Here is a 13,921-nt window from a genome sequence, read left to right on the forward strand (position 1 = left end):
GAGACAGGCTTAATTCTATAACAAATTGTCATGTAAATATCAACAGATCAAATGCAAAGGCTTTGTGGAGAAGAAGCAATATTGACTCTTCTCTTTGTCTGGGGATATTTTTGGCTGGTTTTTACTATAGTAAGCAACTTGTCAGAGGAGGACTTGGATGGAGATTTGCAAATGCTGATTAAAAAATTCAGGTGCTGTTAAAATTGAACTCTCCTGTGTGCGTTTTGAATATAATTTTGTTTTGAAGCTCCACTTTATGGCTATTTCCCACCCTTTTAAATCTCTCCCATGATACAGATTAAACATTCTTCTTGGGGGAAATAAAGAGGTATTGGAGAATTAAACACCTCTTAAAAATATAGAGAGTTCTTCCAGTCTGTCTACCCCACACCAGAGTAATTACACAGCGCTGAAGATAGGTCAAGTCATGTAACCAGGGCAGCTGATTTGGTGCACAGCAAGGTGTAACTGCAGGAATGGCTCAGGGCAAACCATGTTCCGCACCATTTCAGACGCCATGGCTTGTCCTGGTCCATCCTTGTACTTAAACCTTGTTCAGCACCACTTGTCAGTAATAGGCTAATTTCCTGGTGTAGACAAGGCTAAATTTACACTAGGTTAGCACCTTGAATGCAGACCGCTCTCCAAGCTCTCTACAGATGTACATCCACCAGTGAAATGGAGGCAAATCTTCTCACCCTACAACAATTCAGAGAGGAAGTGAGGAAGATTTAATGCACATCAGGAGGTTACAGGCTGTAGAAAGGAAGGCTGATCCAGTGGTTAAGATGCTAGTCTGGGATTTGGAAGACCTGAGTTGAATTCCTTGCTCTGCCACAGGTTTCCAGTATGACTTTGGGCAAGTCACTTAGTCTCTCTGTGCCTCAGTTCTTCATCTGTAAAGTGGGGATAATAGCCCTGCCCTACCTCATGGGGTGGTTTTTCGGATAAACGTTAGTGATTGTGCGGTGCTAAGATACTGTAGTAATGGGGACTAAGTGCCTTCACCCCAAGATAAATTGTAAAGTGTGCAGAATTGAACCCTGAAAGTGCATTGAGATTTTCATTAGCCACAAGGAGTCAGGAGCTTGATTTTACATCTCAGCAAGATAATGACACTTCTAGCAGCACGATTGTTCCTTTATCACCATGCTGGAGGATTGATTCAATGTTGTTTACTGAATTGCCAATACCTAGATTTTTCCTTGGAAGCAACCTGTCAAAGTGTAATGACCAGGCCTGACCTTGTTTTAACTTGCGTGATCCCATGGCAGTATGGCTACAGCCTAAGAGGATAATACTAATTTGAAAACTTAACTATTCCTGGTTGTGTGTAATGTGTTTATAGTTCAGCATCTCAGCAGGCATTTAAAAAGCAACCTGCTATTTGTGGCTCAGTGGTGATGTTTCTGGGGTTTCTATTTATACTCTGTTCTTGATGTGTCTTGTTGCATTTGATTTCTCCTCCTACTTTTAACACTAGTCTATAAAATACCTCATACAGAATATGTCTATAACAAAGCTAGGATTTTTGAGATATAAGACTGTGCATGTCTGAGTGTGATCTGTTCATCTCATAGTTGATCCCTTTTTCAATTAAAAAAAATTCTTTTGGTACTTTGGATCAGTGTAACAGTTTTTGGCAGCATTTCATTTTGACTCCCATGAGGCCTTGTTACTGCTTTGGCTTCTAGTTAGCATCAATAGGACGATGAGAGACTCCTTGCTTTCACCAGTTCATGGTGGCTTATTTAACTCAACCCAGTTACTGTGTATGCCTCAGTCAACTTAATGGCGGAGGGGAGAGGGGAATCATGTTGGATGAAATTCACCCGTGTGCAGAGACCCAGCCTGAGGCTGATGCCCCACTTACACCTTCAGAAATGTATATTCATTTGCAATAATATTGTGTAAGTGGGACTAAGGTGAGGCACAAGGTGAATTTCACCCATCACGAATAATTCCTCAGACCCCAAAGGAACCTTATCCTTCAGATAGAATGTTTCTGTCTTGGTGAGGGAAGTGATTACGCTGTTTGACGGTTCAGCAAAACACTAGCTTCCTTTGATGATTAGGGCATACAAAATTTCATTTACTCCACTTAGGCATGATGATGATTTTTGGAAGTGTCTTTTCTTTGTAAGCTGGCCTACTAATAGTACTGAAATGTTGGTTGCATTTATGTTAATTTTCCATTATTGTCACACCAGAGAAATGTCAAGCGTACCTGTAACAGCTTTCCAGGTGCCCTGGGTTTCACTAGGTTCCCATGGTAAAAGAGAAGATTCCAGCATCCCCCCTACTTAATGAGAAGGTATATCTCATAATGCTCTGTTTTGAGTTAAGTGGAGCCCACTTAGTTTAAGGTGGCACAACACATTCCAGACCTAGGCCTTTGTGGACTGTAGTCCTGTACTGAAGGTGAGGCCACACAACTCTCTGCAGGACGTTGGTCGTCACTTGAACATTACACTTCCTTCTAGGATGATCTTGTGGTTAAGGCACTGGATTGACACTCAAGGAGATCGCTGTTCAATTCTTAGTTTTCCCATAGATTTCCTGTCTGACCTTGAGCAAATCTCATAACCACTCTGTGGGTTAATTCCCTGTCTACAGAATGAGAATAATACTTCTCTGCCTCACAGGGGTGGGGAAGATAAATGAGTTAATTAAATGTGATATGCTCAGCTGTTACAGTGCTGTGTTCCATATAAAGTATAGATAAAGATAAAACATGCACACTAAGTAGTTTATCCACTTCACTGACGCTCAGCAGTTAAGCACGTGGAAATGTCTTTTCATGTATTTAACTTTGGTTTCATGTAAGCATATTTTGGTTTTGGAATCTCAGGGCCAGGTCATGGGGAGGCAGAGACGAGAGAATGCATCTACTACAATGCCAACTGGGAGCTGGAGAAGACCAATCAGAGTGGCGTGGAACGCTGTGAAGGAGAGAAGGACAAACGGCTCCATTGCTATGCTTCTTGGAGAAACAACTCTGGCTCCATTGAGTTGGTGAAGAAAGGCTGCTGGTTAGATGACTTCAACTGCTATGACAGGTAATAGCCATCCTGATTACTTGAGACACAAATTTAAATTGTATTTCAAGTGGGAAAGGCTTTCAAATTGTATTAGTGATGTCCAGAAGTAGCCAAATTCAACTGGACCTTATTAACCTGCTTTAATTGCTTGTATATATCTCAAAATTCTCACTTAACTCTTTGCTTTCAATATGGAAGCCACAAAAGGCCCTTTTTTGGGGCTTTTTTTTTTTTATAGGAAAGCTCAGCAATTCTGGCATGCTCTGAAAAATGTGTCCTGTACCATTGAGTGAAGAGCAATATGTTCTTCCAAGAGTACTTGGCTACATAAGGGAAAACATGGAGTCATTTGGAGCTGTCTAGAAAAACACAGATCTTGGGGGGTATTAGGGTTTGGGATGGTCTTGCTTTAATGATATTGTAAAGGGTTTCTTTACTCCCTGTCCATGCTAGCTGGGTTGAGGGTAGGATTCTAGTTTGGCAGGGACTGGGGGGGATGGACCATTGAAGTACAAGTGTGTTGGAGTATGGTGCTGTCTGTAACCAGCTGTAGGGGAGATTGGCACAGCTGTGTGAAGGGTGTGGATGCATTAAAGAGCTTGGATTTTAGGAAAATATGGTCTTGCCTCATAAGTTTGGGTAACCCAATGCTATGTTATCTAAGGAGAACAATTGCAATTTTTAAAAAGTTTTCCTTAGTTTCAAAGTTTGGAGGAACACTGTCCACTAGTTCTGAGCCTAAGATACTTTTTAGTTTAAAAAATTGTAGCTAGAAGGTAGTATAGTAGAATCGTAGCTCTCAGAGGTATGGGCAAAAATGTACTGGGTCATCAAGATGATGGTCTGGTTCTATGATTTAAATGCCAAAATAGAACTAATCCTGCTTTTGCAGGAAAATAGATTATTCCCAACTGTATATTTCCTAATTATTTTATCCTGTCTGATCTTAAATATTTTAAGACATGAGATTTCCACCACTACTTGGGAGAGACCATTCTGGAGTTTAGGTCTCATACGAAATTCTACTTGAACTTATTTCCTGTGCAACCCTATTGAAATCCCTGGGATTAAGTCAGGCCAAATTTGGCCCCAAGTCAAAAAGTTTGTCCTATTCATTGAAATTGTTCCTAGCTCTATCCCATTCCTCTGAGCAATTCTGCCTCTCCATATAGCTCATAAGTAATTCCTCTTATTCCTTCAAATATTTGTAGCTGGGTTATTTTTCCACTACACCCACCATCCTAGAAGTTGCATAGTCAAGCGCCATATTCATTTAGATTTTACCCCCCAGCCCCCCCCCAATAAAGCAGTCCTTCCAGACTCCTTAGTCATTGTAGTGCTGATCCTCATAGGAACATTTCACTACCATTTTCTGTTTTCAAACAGAAGTGTTTAGCATAACCAGATTTCCGCTTATAGCATATGCTCCCAAATACAGCAGCACTGTGACAGGTGCATGGTATAACACAATGCCCCCATGCTGTAATGCACTGGTTCTCAACCTCTTCCATACTATTATCCTGCATTACAACAGAAGAATGTTTCTGGGCCTTCCAACCCCTCCCATCTAGTTGTAAAGAAAGAAAGGATGGTTGGTTGCAATCTGTTAAAACTGTTCAAATGCCCAAAATTGAGAACACATGCTTATAACACACTAACCCTGTGGCACGAGAACCAGAAGGTACAAACTGACCAGTCTAGTTTCATGGTCCAAGCTGAGTGAGATACCATGTGTTAACAAACAACATAAATGGTGAAAACTCCATTTTGAATTTTTAGAAAGATTTTAATTAACCAAGTAAGTTTTAATTATACGCTGCTTGAGTGTTCAGTTTGTATCTTGATGGTGGCCTTTTAGTTGCCCCATGCTGTTATGCTTTGATCCCAGGAGAAATGATAAAATGTGACAAACAGGCCTTTAAAACAAATGCAACGGCATTAATGTCCTCATGGCCTTTACTGGCTTTTGTGTTCAGCACACACACACGCAAGCTGCTGGGCTCCCAAGGGCAATCTTGTTGGGATGCAGCTATGTTGCTACTTAATTACCTATGAGGTGTCTCCTGGAAAAAGGACAGTCTCCATGGTCTATCAAATTCTAGTGTCTTTTGCTTAGTAACGTAGATAATGGTTAGCGTTATATGCCAAACGGTACCTTGCTGCAACACTAAGGTTGAGATATTAATGATACGAAGGTCAGGACATTTAGGGTTATGGTTCCTAGAGCAATCTTAACTCTGTCCTTTAATCTCATCTAAACTGTTAGGGCATAGAAGTGGTGTAAGAATCTATACAGATTCTTATCTGCTCATTACAATATTTAAGCCCCTTGTACTTGTGCAGTAAAGTGGTGTTTCATTATGTGATCACCCAACAAATATGCCATAACATGGCACATGTGCATTTAAAGCTGTAGAAAAGGGTACAATTTAAAAATAAATCAAACAGTGCACAATTCATTTATGTGCATTATCTCGCTGGAGGAGCAGTATTAAAATTCACTTGAAGAGCATGTGAATTACTATAAAATGTACACTTACAGCTATAGAAAACAGTGTACTTCTCTCCCACTATATTATATTGTACTGCTTGCTAAGTAGCATGTCAAGCTGCCCAGAGTTGTGTACCTGGGCACACTCTGAACCAATTAAGGGAAATAATGAATTGCCTATGCAGAGTAGGCTGTTTACACTCATTAACTTAATTTCTTAACTAACAGACTTTGCAAAACATGCATTCTCCACTGAAGGCTACAAATACTCAAGTCTAATGCCATTAAATTGAAATGTTTTATGTTGTCTGAATTCAGGAAAAGGTATATGGAAATATTACTTAAACTTGTTGAAACGTCATCACTTGGATAACTCAAATGGCTGATGTTTCCTTGAACTAAAAAATAAAATAAAATTACTTCCTGGCTGAGATCTTGTATGAGAAATTCTAGCTCAAAAGTTAATTTTTTTCCCCATGAAGGAATAAACCACTGAAAATAGTGCCATGGATTAAAAGAGCCTTCTCCACCCTTACTTCTAGCTATGTGCTATTGATGTCACAATCGAGGAGGCTTGGCATGGATTCACAGATAGAGTAATAACGTCAGACACGTGATTGTTTTATTACTTCCTCAGTGTGTTTCAGGGAAGGAAGTTAGGCATATAAATTTAGCTGGATTTAGGAAATCTTTTGATACAGTTCATAGAGCACAAAATCTTTTGATACAGTTCATAGAGCACAAATCTGCAATCTAAGTAACTTGATAATATACTGGAGAGGGTAAAAACCTGACAAAGAAAGCAGGTGTTTGTAAACAGTAGCAACTTGCACTGGGGGAGAATTGAGGTAGTAGAACACTACAACAGTTATTGGAACATGTTGTGCACTGACCTGGCAGGAAAAAGGATGTGTGGAAAACTGATGAAGTTTGTTTGATACCTATATGAGAATCTTTTTAAGATATACAAAATATTGAAACAGTATGGCTAGATAACTGCAGTGCTATCTGAACTAGAGACAACTGAGAATATTTAGAATTACAACTTACATTTGTTTAGAAGACAGGTACTCATGTTTAGGTGGAAATTCTTTCTTTAAAGCGAACTAGTAGTTACTTGAGGTAGGTAACTATATTAAGTACATGAATAAGACTTACTCTCTATTAGTTGCAAGTAAGATAACTAATGCAGGTAGTTGTTAGAGACGATACACCAATAAAATGGAAATATAGTTAGATACAGTAACTACAAAAGTGGGGCTGGCTCAAGGAGGGTTTCTGGCCTCCTTCCAGTTTAGGGTGCCCCGTCTTCCTGTTTAAATGTGATGATTTTTATCCACTATTGCTGAGTTACAAGGTTTAAAGTTAGATGTGAAGAATAAAATACCAAAGTATAGTCTGGTGAGCTGAAGTGCCTGGATAATATGCCTTTAAGGCTTTGAAATTCATGGGGATCAGAATGTTGCTAATGAGTTGAAGCTGAGCAGCCTTAAAATGGGTCCCCCTTCCAAAAATATTATGTTAAAAGAACTTTCTTTATTTGCAAAGTCAAACACTCAAAAGTTAGGAAATGCCAGAATTTAGGTTGCGTGTGCAACATTAATTTGGTCCACTTCTGCATATTAATTACAATACAGTCTTAAATTACATGATCATATACTGTTTTTTTTCCCCCCATGTGATCCCTGCCTTGGTCAGTGCACAGGACAGAGAGCGCTCAGGGAATGGAGCAGCTCTTTGGTATTTTACTGCTTATCATTCAGTTAGAGATCACAGGCTTATTTATTACACACCGTCCAAAGCCTGCGGCGAATATGGAATTATTTGTTTCTTCACAGTCTTTTCTAGGGTATGAGTGCCACACAAACATTAATGAATTTTTCTCCACTGCAAGATCAGAGAACGTTCTACCCGTTTTACAGCTGGCAAAACTAAGACAAAGAGACTGCCTGAGGCCATGAGGTGAATCGGTGACAGAGCCAGAATTAGACTCTGGGCCGCCTGACTCCCAACCTTGTACTCATTCCTCTAGATCACGTTACTTTACTGACATGTTGAGAATCCACAGCTCCCATTTGCTTTAGCTGGAGTTGCGTGCTCAGCCCTTCCACAGATCAGCCCTCAGATGTCTCAAGTTGGGCACCCAGAAAATGGCGAACACCTAGGTAGTGGCCACCTGCCCACATTTTAATTAGTGACTTACTCAATAAATCATAAAAGCTCTATGACAGAGGCGGGGTAGTACGGAGTTCTCCTGTGCAGCATTCACCTGCCTTAGCCTCAAGACCATCCTTTTTCTTCCTGCAATCCCCTATTTTATTCTGTACACACCTTCTGACTGCTAGAGCAAATCAGTCTCATTCACTACACAACAGCTCAATTCTTTCCCTGAGCATTGTCCATGCCGTACATTGAGGGAAGCAAAGGACCGGTGAGGAAAAACATGTGATTAAAGATATAGGAAGAGTGAAGGAAGTGCACGGATGACTGTCTGCCAAAAGTCCTGGAATGTTCACTCTTACCTGGGTTTAATTTACCCTTTTGTGCACTCATATACAATGGCTGCAAACTAGAGTTCTATAGCAAAGTCTCATTCTTGGTTATTCCCTTTAAAAACAAAACACAAAACTTTCTAGCTTAAGAGACTATAGGTCTGCAGAATGCAACAGAAAGAGGAGAAAAACAGAAACTTCACTGCAGCCAAATCTTCTCTGCCTAGGACAGTATAAAGCAATTCACTAATTTTTCCCCCTCCTCTACCTTCCCCCTTTGTTCCTTTACCCCGTTCCTGATACAGGCAAGAATGTGTAGCCACAGAAGAGAACCCTCAAGTGTTTTTCTGCTGCTGTGAGGGGAACTATTGCAATGAGAAATTTACGCACTTACCTGAAGTAACTGGTCCAGAAGGTAAGTGACTCATTTTGGGGAGGTGGGGGTGGAGGGGGGATCTGTTTAAAAACCTTGATCTCTGTTGGTTTGCAGGGACCTTGAATTGCTTGGTATTCAGCAAGCAAGAAATCAGAGGATGCCTTCGGTTACAAACTTTGGAAGTTTAGCAGATAAATTTTTTTACACAGCGTATTTTTTTAAAAAATGCTGCTGTTTTGAGTAAAGTGAATTGTGCAGAAACCTTGCGTATCATTAGCAAGGACTAAATTCTCTCTTCAGTGAATGCTTGAGGTGGATTATTGCAAAAGGAAGCCTACTAAGAGGAGAAATAATAGTTAAATGTATGAGTATGGACAAACTGTCCCTCTTAACTAACTTCCTGTATATTTTGCTGACTAAGGAGATTAGAAAGGAATGTTTATGCAGTTGTGGTGATTTGCAGCATTTGTGAATATAAGTTAAAGGGCAAGTTCTCTTTTATGGAAAAGTATTAGAGTTTAAATTATATTTTTCTATAGATGTCTTTTAAACCATCCTATAAAATTTTAATAGAAAATATCTCTTTTTCTATAGGGTGATCTCAAGGAATCTATAGAAAGTGTCTTTTTCTCGGTTGAACAGTATAGATTTTTCAGAGTAATTTCTATAGAATTGTATTAAATCCTTATAAAATTTTCCAGGACTTTATGGAAGTTATTAATTATTTACACATTTTTATTACCTATTGTTATTAAAATACCCTTCATAGCCTCATAATAACAAAATAAGCCTTTCCCTACTGATTTTTTTGTTTAATTTGGCAAATAACAAGATTTCTCCATCCCTCATCCTTCTATGTCTCCAGTGAAGCAACATGGCTCTATTTAGACTTCCCATTCTTTGTTCACCAGCTTTACTGATTGGAATGGGGAATTGGTACTACTGTGGAGACAGTACATTTGCAGATGGCTTCTGCAGTATTTTACTTTAAAATGACATCTTATTGCCATGGCTGGAAAACCTTCCTTTTTGTTAGGTAATGGCAGTGGCGGGGAAGGGTCTTTGCCTTGTTCCTTTACCCCGTATCCGTGCCCACGTAAAATCTTTTGGGGTTAACAGCAGGCAAGCATGTAGACTTAGAAACTCCAGAAGGCAATTTTCTACTTTACTTGGGTCCGTGGAACTTTTCTGGGGACGTTCTAATGCGGTACTTTAGAGCGTGAGCTGTACGCTCAAATAAATTTGTTAGTCTCTAAGGTGCCACAAGTACTCCTTTTCTTTTTGCGGATGCAGACTAACACGGCTGCTACTCTGAAACCTGTCATTAATAAATTGGTCATTACAAGAGCATGAGAGTCACACTAGCAAATGTCCTCTGCTAAGGAGTTGGGGGAGTGCAAATGCTTGTGTATGTCTGGAACTACAGCCGCTAATCCGATTGCAAATATAAAAAATCCTGTTTCACTTACTGTTCCCCTCCCCTCTTACAGTAATATATGAGCCACCACCACCAACACCCTCACTACTCAACATTCTGGTTTACTCTCTGCTTCCAATCGCTGTTCTGTCAGTGGCCATTCTCTTGGCCTTCTGGATGTACCGTCACCGAAAGCCCCCCTATGGGCACGTTGACATTAATGAGGTGAGTCAGAAGCCTGATACCTTGAAAACTAAAGGGCAAGAGTTGACTTTTTTTTTTTTTTTTTCTCTCTTTTGGAAACTTAATTTCACTGAGTTTACCGGGTGATTATGAAAGTACAGAAGCTGTTCAGTTTGAGTATTTCAGTCCTCTTAGATTGATTGTCCTGGACTGGCACATTATTAATTTAAGCTGGCAGAACTTTCTCTTTGCTTTGTTAAATTATTAAACAAATGTTGCAGTACCATGCTGGAATTCATAATGGCTGTCTTAGCACATGGTGTAAGAACCAAATATTTTTCTATGGGGTGAAATTAAAAAAATCTTATGGCCGAATTTTAGTTTGAGGTGCTGGACACCTTTTTATTCCTGCGTGACTAGACAGAACCTATGCCAAATGAGCTTTTCAAACATGGAAGACAGATTTGGATTGGAGGAGCCCAACTACTCTTCTGCATGAAGCTACATTGTATTGTAAATAGCATCTTTCATACAAACACTGAGTTTATACAGCTGTTATTTTTATGGAAGTCTATTGTGCCTGGTTGGATGACAGACCTGCTTACTTGCTATTCATTAGAATGGTATGAAGTATTCAAAGTGAAAAACTAATTGAAATTTTAGGTATACTTTGCTATTTTGTAACAAAACTGAAGGTTGCATTTTTTTTGCAGGAGATATCAGTAAGGTGTAAATGTTTTCCAAGTGAAGACAGCTTTTGCATTGAAGACATGAGAAAATTCAAGCTTTTGTCATGATTTGATGCAAAAAGTAGTTTAACGTTTCATATAAACCACATTTGAGGGTGGGAAATGCCACCTAATGGCAAAGTGTTTCATGCACAAATTCTGCAAAACAAAATGTGAATTTCACACTGCTCTGCTACTAAATCATAACTTACTTTGAACAGTAAAATTTCAGTCAGATAAAATACATTTTTCCCCTTGCTTCACTATTTGACTTCAGTTTGTAACCCACATCTTTATCCTTCTTTTGTTTTCTAGGACCCTGGTCCACCACCCCCTTCTCCATTGGTTGGCCTTAAGCCTTTGCAATTATTGGAGATCAAAGCTAGGGGGCGCTTTGGCTGTGTCTGGAAGGCTCAGCTGATGAATGACTATGTAGCAGTGAAAATCTTCCCCATACAGGTGAGAAAAGTTCAAGGACCTCCATATGCCTTTCAGTATGTTTAGCTCATTAGCAAATGCCAGCTGCAGCAGCTGCTGTTTCTAGCTGGGTAAACGATCCCATTTTGAAATCTACAGGGCATTTTAACTTAGGTCCAAATGTTCAGAGTTGTAGAAATCCAGGGAGGCAGCATGCAGCGCAATACTCAGAGTGCTCAAAAGACCATGTTAATCCCAGATCTTGCATGACTGTTGCCTGAGTAAATTGTGAATCCAGACCTGAACATAACAAGTAATTCGCAGCTCACAAAGCCACAGTCCTAATGAAGTGAAGACTAGTTGTATGGGAACATTACTGTGCTGAGACATTGTATATTTCATTTTGAATATTCAAAACTCTAAGAATTGCAAATGGAAAGACCAAAGCAATCAGACATGTCCAGTTGAAGAAAAATTATTGAAAAATCTTTGTGCTCCTCCCCTAGACCCTTCTTCTTTAATCCTCCCCTTCCTTGTGTTTTTCATTTCTATATCCTCTCTCCAGACCAGCTGTGGCTAACTAGTTGGACACTTACACAATCCATTCCGGTTTATGATAATCTTAACAATTGCAGCTAAAATATAAATCTAGGTATTTGCATAGGCTTCATTCTTTTACTTGCTTTCACAGAAATTTTGGCTACATTTTTTAATCCATGACTTTATATTGTCAGCTTTCACTTTTTTTAATGAGGCTATAGAGCTTTCTGAGGGTGGTTTCGGGAGGGGTTGAGTACAAGAATGTCTTCTCCCACTCTGGCATCTAGACCTTTTGGGAAATTGCCTAATTTTAAAGGCATCTGTACTCCTTTTTACAATGTCTGAGAATAACTTTAAGAGGAGCATCAGCAATGCAATGTGTCATGGCAGCTATTTGCTTTAAATGGAAGGTTTAATTTAGAAGTGGTCTTTGATCATGTTTCCCTCTGCTTTAGGATAAAATATCCTGGCAGAGTGAGAGAGAAATCTTCAACACCCCTGGCATGAAGCACGAAAACCTTTTGCAGTTTATTGCAGCAGAGAAGCGAGGAACAAACCTGGAGATGGAGCTATGGCTGATCACAGCTTTCCATGACAAGGTATCATATATCCACATTTCCATTTGGGGGCTAAAGGGACTGATGCCTATTGGGGCAACTATGCAGGATTTGGAATGGATGTTTGCCATTTGAACAGCCACTTTGGAATGTCATGTTCCCCTTGTAGCTATTCCAGAGTGTCTCTCACTTCTCCATGGTGAGCTATGTTTCAGTTTATTGAAAGAAAAAAGGCAAACTAACCTTTGGTTTAAAGATTTCTCAGAAGAACTGTCGGCTTTAGAAAATCAGTCTGTTCTGCAGGACAGGAGAAGTGGAAAAGGCCAGTGTTTGCACTTGTAAGCAGTCGTAACCTTGCACCTGTGTAGGCAAACCTGAGAGATAGCATTCAGAGATGACAGTCAGACTGTCGCAGTCCTTACTCTGCACTTTCAGACAGGCTCTGTATTTACTTAAAACTCACAGCATATCTCTGTTTCATGGATTTCTTTAGTTGCCAAATATAAAGAACATTTAAAACAAAACAAACGTGCAAATCCAGGTTTGAGCTGCAGTCTTATCCCTGTATTTAATCCAAGGTTGATGGAGTCAATCATTTCCATAGATAGCTAATAGAATGTAAGATTTTTTCTCATTTAAGGCTTTCCCCTTCTTGTATAGCTGCTCCAGTTTTTCCTTGAGGTAGCTAGACCTGGTGGAACTAATTTTTAAAGCCATTAGGTGTTTTTATTTCAAATACTCTAAATTCATGTGTTGTAATGAGTCCGGGAAAGTGATAGTATTTCACCAACATTCTTCTCTTCTTTTTTGTTTTAGTCTTTGCAAGTGGGTTTTTCTGTCAAATCAAAGTTCAAACTTCTCAAGCACTCATTAAAACCGATCTCTAAACTGATGATTTGGCACAGCTGTAACTTACCAAGGTCTGTGATTAAGTTCTAAGAACATATGATGGTCTGTTTCTCAGGGCTCTCTGACAGATTACCTGAAGGGGAATATTATCAGCTGGAATGAACTCTGCCACGTTGCAGAAACAATGGCCCATGGACTGTCCTACCTACATGAAGATGTCCCCTGGTGTAAAGGGGAAGGACACAAACCTGCCATAGCACACAGGTATTGTCTTTTTGCATAACTGTGGTTCTTCAGCTCGTGACGTGAAGAGCTCTGTGAAACTTAAAAGCTTGAACCTTGCACTAGCAGAAGTTGGTCCAATAAAAGGTATCACTTCACCCACCTCTCTGTCTAAAATACACAGCCTTCTGGTGACAGTTTTGTTGAACAGAGGAGGGAGGAGAACTTGCTTTTATGTAATGCCTTTCATCCTAAAGTATTTTGCAAAAGATACACGTACAGTAATAGCCAGGTAGGTAGTCTGTGCCACCTCACTGCAGAGCCCCTGTAGAAGAAAGGAATTTAGACCAAAAACATGCGGGGGACAGATCCTCCACTGAAAGCGCCAGAGGCTGTTTAATGTCCAAACAGAGTAGGCAGGACCTCGATTTAGTCCTTATCCAAAGGATCTACACGTTGGAATACTGCGTTCCGTTCTGGTGTCCTCAATTCAAGAAGGATGTTGATAAATTGGAGAGGGTTCAGAGGAGAGCTGTAAGAATGATTGAAGGATTGGAAAACAACCCTTATAACAATAGATTCAAAGAGCTCAATTTGTTTATCTTAAC

The 13,921-nt window shown here is 39.7% G+C and overlaps 1 protein-coding gene across 4 annotated transcripts in view; it reads left to right on the forward strand.

Moving 5' to 3' along the window:
- ACVR2B (activin A receptor type 2B) overlaps positions 1–13,921 on the forward strand; it is a 158,663-nt gene that overhangs the window by 116,277 nt on the left and 28,465 nt on the right. For all 4 annotated transcript variants that reach the window (XM_037891145.2, XM_037891144.2, XM_007059431.4 and 1 more), the window contains exons 2-7: positions 2,852–3,059; positions 8,330–8,439; positions 9,891–10,042; positions 11,044–11,187; positions 12,141–12,284; positions 13,207–13,355. In XM_037891145.2, the coding sequence (XP_037747073.1) occupies positions 2,852–3,059; positions 8,330–8,439; positions 9,891–10,042; positions 11,044–11,187; positions 12,141–12,284; positions 13,207–13,355 (907 nt within the window). The remainder of the gene's footprint in view (positions 1–2,851; positions 3,060–8,329; positions 8,440–9,890; positions 10,043–11,043; positions 11,188–12,140; positions 12,285–13,206; positions 13,356–13,921) is intronic.

This window comes from Chelonia mydas, chromosome 2, assembly GCF_015237465.2.
Source record: "Chelonia mydas isolate rCheMyd1 chromosome 2, rCheMyd1.pri.v2, whole genome shotgun sequence".
Classification (NCBI taxonomy): Eukaryota; Metazoa; Chordata; order Testudines; family Cheloniidae; genus Chelonia; species Chelonia mydas.